This window comes from Vigna angularis, chromosome 1, assembly GCF_016808095.1.
Source record: "Vigna angularis cultivar LongXiaoDou No.4 chromosome 1, ASM1680809v1, whole genome shotgun sequence".
NCBI classification, from domain to species: Eukaryota; Viridiplantae; Streptophyta; class Magnoliopsida; order Fabales; family Fabaceae; genus Vigna; species Vigna angularis.
The window spans coordinates 13,824,180-13,840,653 of NC_068970.1; the positions used below are offsets into that span (position 1 = coordinate 13,824,180).

At 30.8% G+C, this 16,474-nt stretch overlaps 2 protein-coding genes across 2 annotated transcripts; both read left to right on the forward strand.

The window, feature by feature from the left end:
- Positions 1–4,223: 4,223 nt before the first annotated feature.
- LOC108320919 (uncharacterized) lies at positions 4,224–8,754 on the forward strand. The gene is made up of 3 exons (XM_017552521.2): positions 4,224–4,678; positions 4,759–6,820; positions 7,080–8,754. The coding sequence occupies exons 1-3, from the start codon at positions 4,315–4,317 to the stop codon at positions 8,209–8,211; spliced, it is 3,558 nt and encodes a 1,185-aa protein (XP_017408010.2). The 5' UTR covers positions 4,224–4,314; the 3' UTR covers positions 8,212–8,754.
- Positions 8,755–12,008: 3,254 nt separating this feature from the next.
- LOC108329270 (lysine histidine transporter 1-like) lies at positions 12,009–13,799 on the forward strand. Its single transcript, XM_017563409.1, has 6 exons — positions 12,009–12,190; positions 12,286–13,063; positions 13,154–13,259; positions 13,355–13,446; positions 13,532–13,600; positions 13,701–13,799. Exons 1-6 carry the CDS (start codon positions 12,009–12,011, stop codon positions 13,797–13,799), a joined length of 1,326 nt encoding a protein of 441 aa, XP_017418898.1.
- The last annotated feature ends 2,675 nt before the right edge of the window (positions 13,800–16,474 follow it).

Genomic DNA, 16,474 nt, shown 5'->3' on the forward strand with positions numbered 1-16,474 from the left:
TTAATAGATATTAAGTATTAATGAATATTTTTTGTATACATAAATAATTTTTCTATTTTGTTTTTGTTACACTAATGTGTTGTTAGGATTCTTGTTGTTCTTGTTTGATTGATGATTTCTTCTAAAGATGATGGTAATTTATAGAAATAATGAAAAATATTTTATTTGTTTATTTATAAACAATAATTATTTCATAAAAAGAACTTTATTTTTTTTTAAACAACTTACAATGGCAACTCAAAAGTTGTAACTTAATCACCTCAATAAACATGATGTTATTAGAGTATATTTGTTTTATTCTGGTGAAATTAATGTTAATATTATTATATTAGAACATAAGCGGAAATCATTTTAGTGTGTACTATCTATGTAAACAGTTCCTAAGGTGGTCACTTCTATCTTCTATAAACAATACAAATTGAAACACAAACATAAAATTTAAACACGTGTCACGACCATGATTCTTTAAAAAAAATGAAAAGAAAAGAAAACTTAGTTCTGAGAAAAAAAACATCGGTAGCTTCCGTGACAAGGGTTGTATTCACAAATTATGAGTTGTTATATTATCGTAATAAAGTAGTGTGAAAGATGAGCAGAATTGGTTCATGAATTGTCTATTTTGGCATATCAACTAATCGCATTATAACATGTCAGCCTCATGCAATTGAAGTAGCGCCCAAACAAAGATATAAGTAAATCATTCAAAATTTGAATTTAATTATGCAGCTCCTTTTATTTCAGGTTAATACTTCCTTGTCCTCTCAAATACATAAATGAGTTTTCTTTTTTTATTTTAAAGCTATGGATTTCATAGCGTTATACAAGTTTAAATATTCAATAAAATTATTATTTTAATATTAAAATTATGAGGAAAAGATTTTAGTGTTAAGATTTAAAATACTACACTTTGGTTTTTTTTTATCTAGTACGGAGCATAACATATTTTGGAACAACTTTACAATCAACTTATATGTGTAATACCATGTGGTATAATCTCAAGATAGATTAGATTGCTAAGAAATATTGTTTATCTTAAAATAATATTTCAAATACCCACATTAAAAATTAGCTAAAAGATATGAGTTGTTCAAGTTATTAAATTTACGAACTTTTGTAAACAAATTATTTAACATAATTATTATAAGTTGGAAGATAATTACATAAATTATTTAAAACTTCAAGGATTTGACTTATGGGTTTCTATAATAGAAGTGAGAGTTGCCCTCTTCGTTAATTTGAAAATAACTTGTTGATTCACCTTTTATGGTTGCTATTAAAACAAAGATCGTATTTGTACTCATATATACTTTCATAATCAACCATTTTTTTAGTAAATAATATGGTATTTACTTATCTAAATTGTAATGTTTAAACCTTTTTCTTGAAGTTATTTAATATTCAATAGGTTATTTTTGAGTTTTGGAACATAATGTACATATGTAACTACATGTATAGTTCCATTCACCATCATCTGAACATTTCTCTTCCCCGTCACAATCAAGTGGATATTATTTTGCAACTTTACTTTGTGTTGAAAAGTCTCCTCTAATTTTGAGAATAATTCATTATTACCCCTTATGTGGCTAGTGCATCCTGAGTCTATGAATAATTCATCTTTCTTTCGTGTTTTACATTTTGCTAAGGTCATCAACAAGCCCTCCTCCTTCTATTCTTCTTGATCCTTTGTTTCAACATAGTGTGTCTTCTTTTTCCACTATGGACATTCATATTGAAAATATCTAAGCTTGTGACACTTGAAACATTCAACTTTAGCCTTGTTGAATGCTTGTCTTCCTCTTCCTCTACCTCGAAAACCTTTTCTACTTCTTCCGCTTCCTTTTCCTCTTTCACCTTTCTCATTTTTCATAACCTTTCTTTAGTTGTTGGAAGTGTTATTCTTTATTTATGAAGTAATAGACTACTTTGTAGTTCGTCAATTGTCATGGTATCTAAGTTATTTTTTTCTTTAATGGAACACACTATATAGTTGAATTGGATTGTCATAGATGGTGAGACTTTTTTGCAGTTATGACACTCTCTTGCATACTTTCTCCAATAGCTTTCATCTACGACATCTCATACTCATTGCATAGTGATTGTAATTATGCTTGTTTGACTTGTGTTGAACCTTATAACTTTTTTCTTCATGGAATACCATATGTTTTTGACATGACATCATTGAGAATGGTGTCTAGAATGTCTCTATCGCCTGATAGAGATAGTTTTTTATTTTTAAATCCCTGAGTTTATGCTCCTCCACTAATTTGATTTTTGCCTATGTTGCAGTAGCTTTATCTGGAACTACGTTCACTCCATAAGCTTTGCCTAATGATCATTGTGTCCATCAAATTTAGGAATTGTAGGTTGTACATATTTTGCTGATTCAATCATTTTTCTAAATGATGCTTCAGAAAGAGAAAACACAAGTTTGTTGCTTCAGTCACTCTCTACCCAATGTTTGATTTAAGAATCCTAATGTATCACTTAATTTACTTAGAAGATTATGTTCAAACCCTATTACGAGGCTTTAATATTAAATTGTTAACTCAAGTAGCTAAATAAGATTTTCCTAAAATTGAACTGATATTTTTTATTCACAAAATATAAACTGAATTACAACAATTTATAGAAATTTACATAAACATAAACTACCCACTCCATGCGTAATACATAGGTGGTTACATAAATATTAGGAGCTAAATTTTAGCATCGTAAATGCAAAACAGAAATTTAGATAACTTAACTACTAACACTCTCAACACCACAACCACTGTCATAGTGCCTAGGAGCACCGATTTGGAAACGTTGTCATTATGCCGCTTTGGGGTTGATTCAAAATCTTCTATGTTCACTTATGCACCGTCACCGAAAATCATTTGGGATGAGATTGTGTACTTGGTATAGAGGACGAGATGAAGATAATGGTTGATTCATTGTGTTTATGGTTGTGTGAAGACGATGAAAATGAAATTGATGATGGCTAAAGATGATGACAAAAGCGTGAAGGTCAAGAAGAGCTACAGTGACTCTCAAGAAGAAGAGGAAAGAAATTTAGAATTTTTAATATTTTTTTAAAAAAATAAAATGGAATAATACATCTTATAGGATGCAAGAAAAAATTAAGAGACTACAAAAGGAAATGATTGTTTTATATATATATATATATATATATATATATATATATATATATATATATATATATATATATATATATATATATATTAACTTTTTAGTTTTTATAAGGATTAAGCATGTTTTTCTTTTGTTATCAAATTAAATTATATATATATATATATATTTTACTTTATAAAGTCGTATATTCATTTTTTTTCCACTGAATAAAGTATTTCTGATGTTACAAATGAAACTTTACAATAGATTAAAATATGATTATATGTCTTATTTGTTGAAGATAATGTTTTGCATTTCATAATATATAAGGAATGACGAGAAAGGTATATATTTTAATTTAAGAACGAAACATAATTTTAAAATAATTTGGAAATTAAAAAAATTGTAAATTGTTTATGAGAGAAAGAAATTTCTGTTGGAGTGAATTTAAAATACATTTTTATAATATAATTTATTTTTAAAAGAATTAACAGAACAATAATTTATTATTTTAGATAAATTAACACTGCAAACAAGCTTTTGCGTTATTTTATTTAAAGAATCAACACAACAAAATTTAGTTTTCGTTGAGTTAAATTGTTTAGATTTTTTAAAATTGGAAAGGGTGCAAATAGCAGGGCCCACTTGAATTGGATATAGGCCTAAGCCCAGAAGATCATCAATTGAATTACTGGTTTTAATAGAAGCCCACTATAAGTCTTCCTCTTCTGGTCAAAGAAAATTATATTTTTCATGAATTCTTAAAAAATTACAGTTTTATAATTCAGTCTCTAAACTTATAAGTTCACTAGAAGTCAATTTTTTTACTAATGGTTGTTAAGATTGAAAAATTAAAATTTTGAATAAGTTCAGTGGATGTGGAATAATCTTCTAATAGTTTAATAATCTATTTTAGTTATCTATATCCATGTGTTTATGATGATATTTTATGGTAAATTAAGTATATCCTGATAGAATTGAAAAACGTAATTGAATTAATAAAAGAATACAAAAATGTTTTCGACTTTCAGTCCATATAATTTTGTAATTCTATACATTTTATTTAATGCCAGATTTCGTTATTTTTTTTTGTAAAATTAAAGCTTCTATTTTTTATTTTATTTTTCTTAAAACCTAGGCCAGGGTAGAGCAAGGGTTTTAGCGTGAGAAGCAGCGATCTTCTCCTGGTTCGGAGACACGGCCATGGCAACCGTTTCGCGCTTGTTCGTGATCCCAGCGGCGAGGCCCGTTCTCGCCAAAACCATATTCTTCATGTCCTCTTTCTCAGCTCGCACGCTCGAACCGTGCGAACCGTCACCTTCCCCTGCGCGCTCCGAGGAAGAATCGCGAAACGTGAGGGTTTGGGCATGGTGGGACTTCAAGAACTGCCACGTGCCCCCGGATTTCGACGCTTCCAAAGTCGCACCGGCAATAATGGAGGCAGTGAGAGCAAACGGAATCAAAGGACCTCTCAACATCACCGCTTTCGGCGACGTTCAACAACTCCGCAGGGCTCATCAGGAAGCACTCGCCTACACCGGCGTTCGCTTCATCCACGTCTCTGACGGTTTTTGTTCCTCCTCGTCCCTCACTATTATTCTGTTTCTCTTTATTTTCCCGTCTTTTATTTACTATGTCCGGTTGCAGAGGGAAGAAACAGTGCCGACATTCTCGTTGATCTAATGTATTGGGTTTCTCAGAACCCTCCGCCGGCGCACATATTTCTGATATCCGGCGATAGAAACTTCGCTGGCACGTTACACCGCTTGAGAATGAGTAATTACAATATATTGCTCGCTACGCCGGAGAAAACTCCCAGTGTTCTCCACAGTGCTGCCACGATAGCCTGGATGTGGGATTCGTTGCTCAACGGAGAAAATATTACTGGAAAGGTCCTCAACCACCCTCCTGATGGGCCTCTTGGCTCTTGGTATGGAAACTACAAGGAACCGGTGACGGTGGCGGATCTGGCGACGGAGGAACCGGTCACAGTTGCAGCTCTGCAGGCTTCCTCGTTGCCCAATGTGGAGGTCTGCCCTTCTAGGAGCACGGTTCCTAAGTCGGTTTTGAGTAAGATTTGCAATATTTTGAGTTTGCATCCCGAAGGAATGGAGGTTGCTCATCTTTGCGCTGAGTTGATGAAAATTGATGCGTGTTTGGATAAGAATTGGTATGGACATAAAAAGTTTTCCCGCTTTCTGTTGTCGTTGCCACAGGTAGATCTTCGGTCTATTGGTGATGGTTCTCTTCGTGTACATTTGGTTCCTGTGCAATCCATGGAACCATGTAAGATCAGCTCTTTGGAATCAACAGTTTCTGATGCTACGAATGAGGAGAAACGATGTGCAGCGGCACCAAAAGTAAATGGCGAGGGTAAAAGTAAGGTTAGGGATGCTGACAAGAAATTGTCAAATGCTACGAATGAGGAGAAACGATGTGCAGCGGCATCAAAGGTAAATGGCGAGGCTAAAAGTAAGGTTAGGGATGCTGACAGGAAATTGGCAAATGCTACGAATGAGGAGAAACGATGTGCTGCGGCATCAAAGGTAAATGGCGAGGCTAAAAGTAAGGTTAGGGATGCTGACAGGAAATTGGCAAATGCTACGAATGAGGAGAAACGATGTGCAGCGGCATCAAAGGTAAATGGCGAGGCTAAAAGTAAGGTTAGGGATGCTGACAGGAAATTGTCAAATGCTGAAAGGAGTATGTGGGACTATTTAAAATCAGTACAATCGGGGTCTTCAAAAGGGAAACCTGTTGAGGAAAATGAGTTGCGGAAGTCTGCTGTGGCTTGTGACAGGTTTGTGGATGTGGCTAATGCTCCACAGTCAGAAACTGAACTGCCACATGAGGATAGCAAAGATTCCAAAACTAAGATGGATACCCTAAAAAAGAGTTCTAAAAAATTGACTGATATGAACACTGTTAGGTCTAAAGTTGCTGGTATGGAAAAACATACTACTAAAGATAATCTCTCTGCTGGAAATGATCAATCGATGGTGGAAAACAATGTTATGGCTAATTATGAGTCTGGAAATTTTGAAGCAAAGAATGAATGTGAGAATCGAACTAGTAAGGAGGTTGACGAAGTTTTTCCAAGCCTATCTACACCAATTGATTGCTCTGAGGCTGCCCAAAAGCCTGGCGGAAGCGCTGAAACTAATAAAACAAGTCCAACACTGTTTCACTGGATTAAACGGTGGTGGCCATTTGGGAAAAACAATGAAAAATATGATGATTTGACGGCTCATCAAAGGGAAGGAGTTAGTCATGTTGAGGATTCCAAGTTATCTGAACTGGAGCAGACTGTTAGTCAATCTGAAGAGGTCAAATCATCTGAACTGGATCACACTGTAACTCAATCTGAAGAGCCCAAGCTACCAGAACCGAATCAGAATGCTGGTCATTCCGGAAAGCCTGAGTTAAAATATGATGATTTGACGGCTCATCAAAGGGAGGGAGTTAGTCATGTTGAGGATTCCAAGTTATCTGAACTGGTGCAAACTGTTAGTCAATCTGAAGAGGTCAAATCATCTGAACTGGATCGCACTGTAAGTCAATCTGAAGAGCCCAAGCTACCAGAACTGAATCAGAATGTTGGTCATTCCGGAAAGCCTGAGTTAATTTCCAGTGCTTCCTTTTGGAATGATATGGAATCTTTTATGTTTGGACCCAAAGGATCACTTCTTTTCTCCCAGTCAAGAAGCAGGTTAGTGTGCAAATTAGTTTTGTACAGATCTTGTAAATTTTCCCGTGTTTTGGATAGTAAAAAACTTTAGGCCACCACGTATTCATTCGTTCCTTGTTCTAGTCTAAATCTCAACTACCAAAGAGAAGAAAACATTATAGCAAACTAATTATATCGCAAAGTCCGTTGAAAGTGTACCTTTGATATATATGTAATCATTGTGTAGCTACTCTGTGAAAGCGTAATTTAATCACTTTCTGCTACGTATGATTTCTGCCAGGGAGGATGTGGCGCAAAGGTTACAAAATGTAGGACCCCTGCTTCTCAGATCACTCCCCAAAAAAGATATCCTTCAATTGGTTGATATGTTAATAGCAGACAAAAAATGGTTGGAGGAAAGGCCGTCCCAAGCATTTCCTTTTAAGCTAACTCAGCCAGTTCATAAGAATTTATCGGTGGACCAATCCCGTGGTGGCAATGGTTTGAGATCTATCTTTCTACGCAGATCATCACAATCTCTAGAACATGATGTGGGGAAACACAATCAGAGTGTTCCTCATACACCAATTTCTGCAGCGGCTGTTGAAACAAAACATTTTGAGAGATCTAGAAATGATATATTGGATGACTGCCAGAAACTTGTTAATGAGATATTAAGGGAACACCCAGAGGGATATAATATTGGTGCTTTCCGAAGACTATTTGTTGATAAGTATGGCTATCATCTTGATTTACAGAAGCTTGGTTATCAAAAATTGGTAGCCTTGCTACAGATAATGCCTGGGGTTAAATTTGAGTCTACTTACATTTATCCTTCTGTTCCTATTGTATGTGATTCTGATTTGGATACTTCTATCCTCAAAACTAAAGCAACCGCTGATAGTCATGCAGTCTCCAACTCAGATAGCGAATTATCTGAGTCAACCCTGAAAGATGATGACATGGAATCTGAATGGGAGGAGTTGGGTCCTGTTTCTATCAAAAATTTTGACAAGAGTGGTTTGGGTTATGAACTTGTTGTATCAGATGACGATACTTCTGCATCTGAAGGAGACCACTCTTATTTAACTCAATCTGAAGAGCAGAGGAAATCAATTTGTAATGAACGGGACAGTTCGTTTTGGCAAACTATGGATTTGTGGCACAGCTGCAAGGAAGGAGAGAATGGTGTCAAGAAGTCAGATAATGTTGACAGCTTGAGTGTTTCTGTGGCTCATATTTTAAATTCATCCCCTGACCCAACCATTGGTTCCCCTTCCAAAACATCAAATTACAGAGATAAGCAAAGGTCTCACAAGAACTATTCTTTCGTTGTTGATCAAGTCTTACCTGACAAGGACAAGCTGATTGGTGACTTCAAGAAAACTGATGAGTCAAAGATGCAAAAACAGAGTAGTTCCTGCTGCAAGTAGAACCCGAGTCTTAGACTTCCATAATAAGAAATTTGGGATTCCTGGTCTAAGATTACAGACAGAACGAGATGGTGGTACTATTATTCACGCGAAGGAATTACTGTTTTAGCGGGCCAGGCCCTGACATTTCAATTGAGGAAGATTCAGATGGTTGCTAGCTGCAACTCCAGAAATTCTTCCCATTTTTACATTTACTATATTGCGACTCTTTACAGTTGGAACAGTTGAGTTTTATCTCACTAGATAATAGGAAATTCTTGACTGCTGGAGCATGTGAGTTTTGGTGTTTACGTGCTGTCCTGGCAGGTGATAGTAGTACGGGAACATTCATAACACTCCTTCGAATAAACAGAGCCATCCCTTTTCTTTTCCTCCCCATTTGGTTCTTGGGCCATCGGCACTACCGCTGCTATTCACTAGCTAACGATGACCCCGTTTCTAATTATCATGTGTAACCACGGTTAGTCTTTTGTTTTTAACCTAAAAGATCTCGTTTAGTTTAAACATTTTAATATATGTGAATTTTACAACTTTAACGTTGTATATTAGTTTTCTGGGAATGTTTACTGTTCTCAATGTTGTCATTCATGTGCACACTCTACTGCACATGAATTGGTTTTGTTAAATACTTGAGTTGAATTATGACCTATGTGCAAAAGTCTAAAATATACTATAATAACAAGATTAAATTTTGATAATTTGACAAAGTTCATCTCTATAAACATTAAAATTCTTCAATAATAAGAAGATTCTGTGTATAAATGCTTTTAATCAATTACTTTGATATGTAGAATAATAATATCTTAAAAATAAGGGAGAGGAGAGGCTCGTAATTATGTGTTAAATATGTAATAGTAGGTTTAAATTAAGTAGGTAATATATTAATCAAGGTGCGTATAAGTAATATTACTCATCATTTTATTAAAAAACTATTATTCATATTGTTAACTTATATTGATTGATTTAAGAAAAACTTTTTTTTTTCATCTAATTTGCATTGACCAAATTTTTTTATAAAGCTCAAACCGATTGGTTAGAATAGATGTCTTTTTTGAATATCATTAATCTCATAAAGATTTAATTATATCTTATATTCATTTAACTAGTGGCTCTAAAACATTAAGTGTCAGGAATTAAAATATTTTACAAAAAAATTCTTAATTAACATAATATTTGTTGAAAGAAAATACTCAGTTTTTTTCTTAAGAATTTTCTATTGATGTATGTATATGATAATATTAGCAATTTAAAAGTCTAATTTAAATCATTTACATCTATATGTGTATATGCATTACGTAAATTGATAAATAAAATATATTAAATTTATCTAATAAATACTATCACATTTATATGATATTATCTTATTTATCCAACAGATTTTACTTATTTAATAAGGTTGAAACGTGTTACTTCTTAATGTTATTTAACTTTGATATGTTTCTGGAACAATAATTCTAGATTAAAAAGGTTCAACAAGTTTGTAAGTGAATTTTACAAAGAATTTACCCTTAGTTTTCAAGTTTAACAAGCTTGGGAGATATCGAAATAAAAATCTGTGGGACATCCATCACTGCTATAACAAGTGCCATGCACGCTTCACCATATATTATATTTATATTTAATATTTATTTAAAATATAATTATGTTATGATTGAAGATGATTATTTGTAGTTTTAGTGTAACAAGTGTGTTGCATTCATAAATGCTGAAGGTACTCAAATTATTGTGATTTACTTTTTACAAGGAAGAATAGTCATACATATACAAAATATATAAATTAAAAAAATAATATTATAAATATAATTATATTATTATTTAAACTTAAGTATTATTGTTATTTTGAAAACTATGTTTAATGTAGTTGAACTTTATTTGTTTACATTAAATATTTTTTAAAATTATTGTAAAAAAATAAAATTCTCGATTAGAACATATTTTCAAACATTTTAAAGATACTAAATTTAGCTACGTGATGCTAAAAAAGTTGAATAGTTAGCCTCATTACAACCTAAATTCACATTTTCTGCTAGTACCAGAATAATGAGACTATTATTATTATAATAATATTTACTTTGCGATTACCGTTCCTCATAGAATATATTTTATGAACTAAATTAAAATACAGATTATGCTTATAACCGTTTTTACGATAGTCAAAGTTGCATTTTGTTTTTGTTTAGTTCACATCAGCTATCAACTTAAAAATTAAAAATTTTAAAATCTAGAGATTAAACGACAAATTTAGATTTTGGAAGAGCAAAATAAAAATTTTCGTACTCAATCGAGATATATTTAAATAAAATATTCTCTAAAAATGCAGCGATATTTATTATTATTATTATTATTATTATTATTAAACTTTTAATGTTTATAAAACTTATTTAAATAAATAAATTAAATTTAAATAAAGCATACTTTGTATATACTAATATTATTGTATAATGTTGAAATACACTCTATTTTATTGTGTTTATGCTATAATAGTAATTTAAACAACAAGTAGATTTTATTTAAACATGATAATATTTTAAATTATCACGGTCAATTTAAATATAAAAATTATATATAACATTATAAAATTGTGATAAAAAATAAGAATAAAAATCTTAAGCGTGTTTTATAATTATCCTTGTAATGTTATCTTTCATGAACAGTTTGTTTTTAATACATTAACAAAAATTTAATAAGATAAATACTAATTTGTTAGCATTATCCACAAATATATTTCAATAGTTATTTTTAAAAAAATACCATGGACATTTTTTTATGATGTTGATGTGTATCCTTTTAATGTTTAACTTTAACTGCTCATTTTTAGCTTTAATTAATATTTTAAATTTACTAAATATTTATGGATTATTATAGATTTTAACTGCATAGTTTTTTTACTGTGTTATAATATATAATGTTATCCTATTATAGTTTATATATATATATATATATATATATATATATGTATGTATGTATGTATATATAGATTTTATTTGCAAATCTTTATTTTGAAATGTTATTAAATATTCTAAATTTATAAATAAATTTACATTTAGTTAAAATAAATTATTTCATAATTATTACTTAAATTAAAGTATTTTGGACCATTTAAAATTTAATTATATATTTTTGAAGTTATTTTTCAAATATATCCAATTCTTTTGCTATTTTATGTTATTATTACAATATTTACATATATGAAGTTTATTTCAGTTTGAAAATATCTATGTCTATCTATCTATATCTGTATATATTAACTTAATTTTATCAAAGTATATTTACAAAAGTCAAGTGTAATTTTATCAAATTCAAACAATACATATTATTATCAGAGTGTACATAGTTGGGTTGGATAAAAAAGTTATTGAGCTGAGTTGGTAATTTTCTATATTTTTTATTAGATTTAGGGTGTAACCTAAGAAGTAATTGATTAGTTTGGATTAAGTTAATTGATTCAGAAGTTTTAATTATTTTTTTAAAATTTATATGTTAATTTTTTTAAAAAAATAAACTATAATATCTATACCTAAATAATTAAATATCATAAAAAATATTTAATTAATAATAATTATATTATTATTTAATCCTTTTGGTTTTAGATTATGCAATGCAATTATATATATATATATATATAGATATTTTAAAACTATATCTAAACTGGTAACTAACTTATAGTTGGTTAAATAGATATTTAATTTAGATAAGATTAACCGAGAAAATCTTTTTCTTATGCATATCAGTTGGTTATAAAATAGGTTGAAAGCTACAATTCTCTGTAACGAAATAGCAAGGAACAAGAAGAAGAGATGGAAGTAGAAGGTAACGAAAGTGGAAGAGCAAAAGAAGTTGAGAGAAAAAACATCAATGACTGGCTTCCCATCACAAAATCCAGAAACGCAAAGTGGTGGTATTCTGCTTTTCACAATGTCACTGCTGTAGTTGGAGCAGGAGTGCTGGGTTTTCCCTACGCTATGTCAGAGCTAGGATGGTTCGTTCACCAATTATTTTTCCCTTTAAATTTCTAACCTTGTGTGATTTTCTTTTTGCATGTTAAACGATCACGTTGTTTGTGGTGTGTGGCAGGGGTCCAGGTGTTACAATACTGATTCTTTCATGGATCTGCACTCTCTACACGGCATGGCAAATGATTCAAATGCATGAGCCTGAACCAGGGAGAAGGCTTGACAGGTATCACGAGTTGGGGCAGTATGCGTTTGGAGAGAAGCTAGGACTGTGGATTGTTGTGCCCCAGCAACTGATGGTTCAGATTGGTGTTAATGTAGTATACATGATAACGGGTGGGAATTCTCTGATGAAGATACATGATACTCTTTGTGATGGATGCACTCCCATTAGAAGAACCTACTTCATCATGATCTTTGCAGTTGTTCAGTTCTTTCTCTCCCATCTCCCCAGTTTCAACTCCATCAGTGTTGTTTCTTTTGCTGCCGCTCTCATGTCGCTCAGCTACTCCACTATCGCGTGGGCAGCGTCACTTCACAGGGGCGTTCAACCGGGAGTGCAATATGGTAGCAGATTTTCAACCGATGCAGGGAATGTATTTGGGATTTTTGGTGCTTTGGGGACTATAGCTTTTGGGTATGCCGGGCACAACGTAGTTTTGGAGATCCAAGCAACAATCCCTTCCACGCCAGAAAAGCCCTCAAAAAAAGCCATGTGGAAGGGCATGCTTGTTGCTTATGTCGTGGTCGCTCTTTGTTATTTTCCTGTTGCTCTTGTTGGTTACTGGGCTTTTGGAAACGGTGTTGATGACAACATTCTTCTCTCCCTCGAGAAACCTCGTTGGCTCATCGTAGCTGCTAATCTCTTTGTTTTTGTACATGTAACTGGCAGCTATCAGGTACACGCACTGCATCACTTCTCTTCCTCATTGGATTAACAAAATTTAAAACGCTCTTAATCATGTAAATCTAATTCGTTTTCGTGTTAGGTTTTCGGCGTTCCGGTGTTTGATACATTGGAATCATTCCTGGTGAAACAGATGAAGTTCCAGCCAACTTGGTTCCTTCGATTCATAACTCGCAATTGCTACGTTTGTGAGTGTGCTTTCATCTCTCACACTTAATAATCCCACCAATAAATATAATTTATTTATCTAACCATTACAACATTATTCTTTGTATGTATGCAGTACTTACACTTTTCCTTGGAGCTACATTCCCTTTCTTTGGCGGGCTTCTAGGATTCTTTGGGGGTTTTGTGTTTGCTCCAACCACATACTTTGTAAGCAAAAATAATGTCTTAGATAACTTTTTCTTAAAATAATCAAAAGCTGATGTTAATTAACCTATGTCTCAATCGTTTGCAGCTCCCCTGCGTAATGTGGCTTGCCATCTACAAACCGAACAGATATAGCTTGTCGTGGTGGGCAAATTGGGTATGTAGGCAAAAAATATTATCCACATGTCTTGTAGTTGTTTTGTTTTTTGTTATGTCCTTTTACAACTGATTGAGTTGGATTTTTCTTCTTATCTCAGTTCTGCATCATATTTGGAGTGTTCTTGATGGTGTTAGCCCCAATCGGCGCATTGAGACAGATCATACTAGAAGCTAAGGATTACAAATTCTACTCTTGATCTCTTTCGCACACAAGAACCTATTCTAATTTTTTTCCTTTTGACCTTAATTTCTTAGACAGTTTTATTTTATTAGGTCTACATTCCTTGTTCCTGAAACTTTATTTATTACTTCTTAATTTTTTTCAACAGTTAAAACAATTATATATTCTGTTTTGATGTGCATCTAAGCTATATACCTGAGGTCCTGACTAAATTTGTTGTTAGTGTTTTCAAATAAGTGAAAATTAATTACAAAAACAAAAAACACTTGATAACTGAAAGAAATCGATGTTTTTTGAAATTTTGTATTCCTCAACCAAACGGTAAGCAAATGGTTAATTCAATTAAAATAGCATATTGCAGTTTTTTATTTAATTAACAATAGGTAGATGTGATTTTAGAAATGTGAATTCACCATTTGTTTTATTGTTTTAACTTCCATATCGAAACGACTCACTGGTCTGTTGGAAAGGTACTCGTTGTGAGTGAAATTTTCAAAATCTTATATTTTAGGTTTGAATTTCTCTGATGATCACATTAATTGTCGAGATTTATATGATATCTCTTCATAAAATGTTTTTTTTTTCTTTAACGAATTGAAATCTCATTTTTAAACGATTTAAAATAGAATCAGAAGCACTCAAACAAAACCTAAAATAATATTAAACGTAAAATTAGGAGTAAATGTATAAAAACCGTTAGTTTACATAAATCAGAGGAATTATATATATAATAAATAAATAAAAACTCAAAAAATATATAACAAATTTTATGACTATATATATTAACATGTGAGAAATCATCCCTGATTTTCCTATTCATTCTGTTAAGTCATGATTTAGGCCTAATTTTTAGGCAATCAATGCTTACAGGATAAATACAAAATAATAATAAACTATTTTACTTCCCATTAAATAAAACATTTAATTGTGCATAAATATAAAAGTAAAAAAGTATATTTTGTCTACAGTTATAATCGATTTATAATCAGAGAGAAAATAGAAAAAATAAATTAAAATTGTATTATATCGAGTTTAAATAAAATATCACCAATTATCAAATATAAGTCTGTGCTAAAAAGTTGTTATAAATGACAAATAGTAGTCAGTTTCCTTTTTATAAGTTAGCCCATTAAGGTTAAGAACACGAGTCCACATTCTTATCATGTTCCTTTATTTATTAAGTTAAAAAATTAAATATTAATTTTAGTATTTTACATATTCATATATATATTGTATATGTTAGCATAATAATGTAAATTAAATAAATTTGTTTACAGAAATATCAATTCAAAGATTTTATTTTGTTGCTGAAATTTTAAAAAAAAATCAAAAACATTTTGATAATTTAAATAAAACTTAGAAAGCTCTTTAATTAATTTTATTAAAAAAACAAAGCTAATTAGAAGTAAATTAAATTTTTTCTAAAATTTAATTAAAATATATTTCAACCTTCCATACCATTCATTAAAAGAACACAAAAAATAATATTATTTGCACCATTTTTTTTGTTGGACCCTTTTTTTTTTCTTTTTTTCTCTTTCTATCTCTTTTCGATGTCCTTCCTCATCCATAAGAACAACTTCCTTTATCAATTTGTAAAGGAAAATGCTATATTATGAAATTTTACTATACTTCCAATTGATTAACCATTATCTCTTTCAATTCCTTCAATCAAAGCTGATAGAAGATTGACCCTGGAATTCAATAATTTGTGTCAATTACCCTTTGGTTGCTTCTTACAGTTTTTTATTCCGTTGCTTCATCCGCTTTTCCAACTGACACAGTTCCTTAAAAAAAATTACTCTCTCAAAAAACCATCTGATTGCATTGTTAGTAAACTAAAAAAGAGGTTGGAAAAAACAGAAAAAGAGATTAAAATTTAAGATTGTTGTTCTGAAATAAAAAATTATAGTTGTAACTAAGAAACAGTAGAAATAAAAAGGAGTATTATAAGTATAAGCCCAAAGTTAAGCTAGCAACGTATCATCATAAATTTCCTTTCGTTTTTATTTTGATTAAAATGTGTATTTACATAATGTGTTTGTTAAAATAAACGTAGAGAAGGAAAAATTAATCTGTGATTGCTAAAACACTGTGACTATTGAAAATATTATTTTTGTACATCTCCTTTTAATATATGTTTCGGTGGTCTTGTTGTTATCATTGTTATGTTACGCTACAAATAATCTTAACAAGCCATTGCATGAAGATTATATTCACTTTATATATATATATATATATATATATATATATATATATATATATATATATATATATATATATATATATATATATATATATATATATATATATATATATATATATATATATATATAAATCCCAGTGATTTGAGATGTTAATAAAAATCTCAGTTTTGTATTATTTAAAAAATGTTATTTTAACAAATTAAAATGATATTAATGCATAATAAATGTTATAAAAGTTATTTTCCCTAGCTGAAAATAAATACAATCTAGGATAAAATTTCATAAAAGAAAGTTATTTTTGGTTTAACTTAAAATTTGAAGACACAAATTGTGATAGTTTCATATCTTAATTTTTTTAATAATGACAGTATATTATAATTTTAGTTAAAATTTATTTTATTTAGTTTTTATATTAACAAAAATATAATTGACAACAAATAGAATTATTTTGAGCTTAAAAGTTAAGTTCCACAAATTAATTTAG

Coding starts and splice junctions, on each gene's coding strand:
- LOC108320919 (XM_017552521.2), top strand. CDS start 4,315: ATGGCAACCGTTTCGCGCTTGTTCGTGATCCCAGCGGCGAGGCCCGTT. Junction 4,679..4,758: donor CTTCATCCACGTCTCTGACG/GTTTTTGTTCCT, acceptor GTCCGGTTGCAG/AGGGAAGAAACAGTGCCGAC. Junction 6,821..7,079: donor TTCTCCCAGTCAAGAAGCAG/GTTAGTGTGCAA, acceptor GATTTCTGCCAG/GGAGGATGTGGCGCAAAGGT.
- LOC108329270 (XM_017563409.1), top strand. CDS start 12,009: ATGGAAGTAGAAGGTAACGAAAGTGGAAGAGCAAAAGAAGTTGAGAGA. Junction 13,447..13,531: donor TTGCTCCAACCACATACTTT/GTAAGCAAAAAT, acceptor AATCGTTTGCAG/CTCCCCTGCGTAATGTGGCT. Junction 13,601..13,700: donor TGTCGTGGTGGGCAAATTGG/GTATGTAGGCAA, acceptor TTCTTATCTCAG/TTCTGCATCATATTTGGAGT.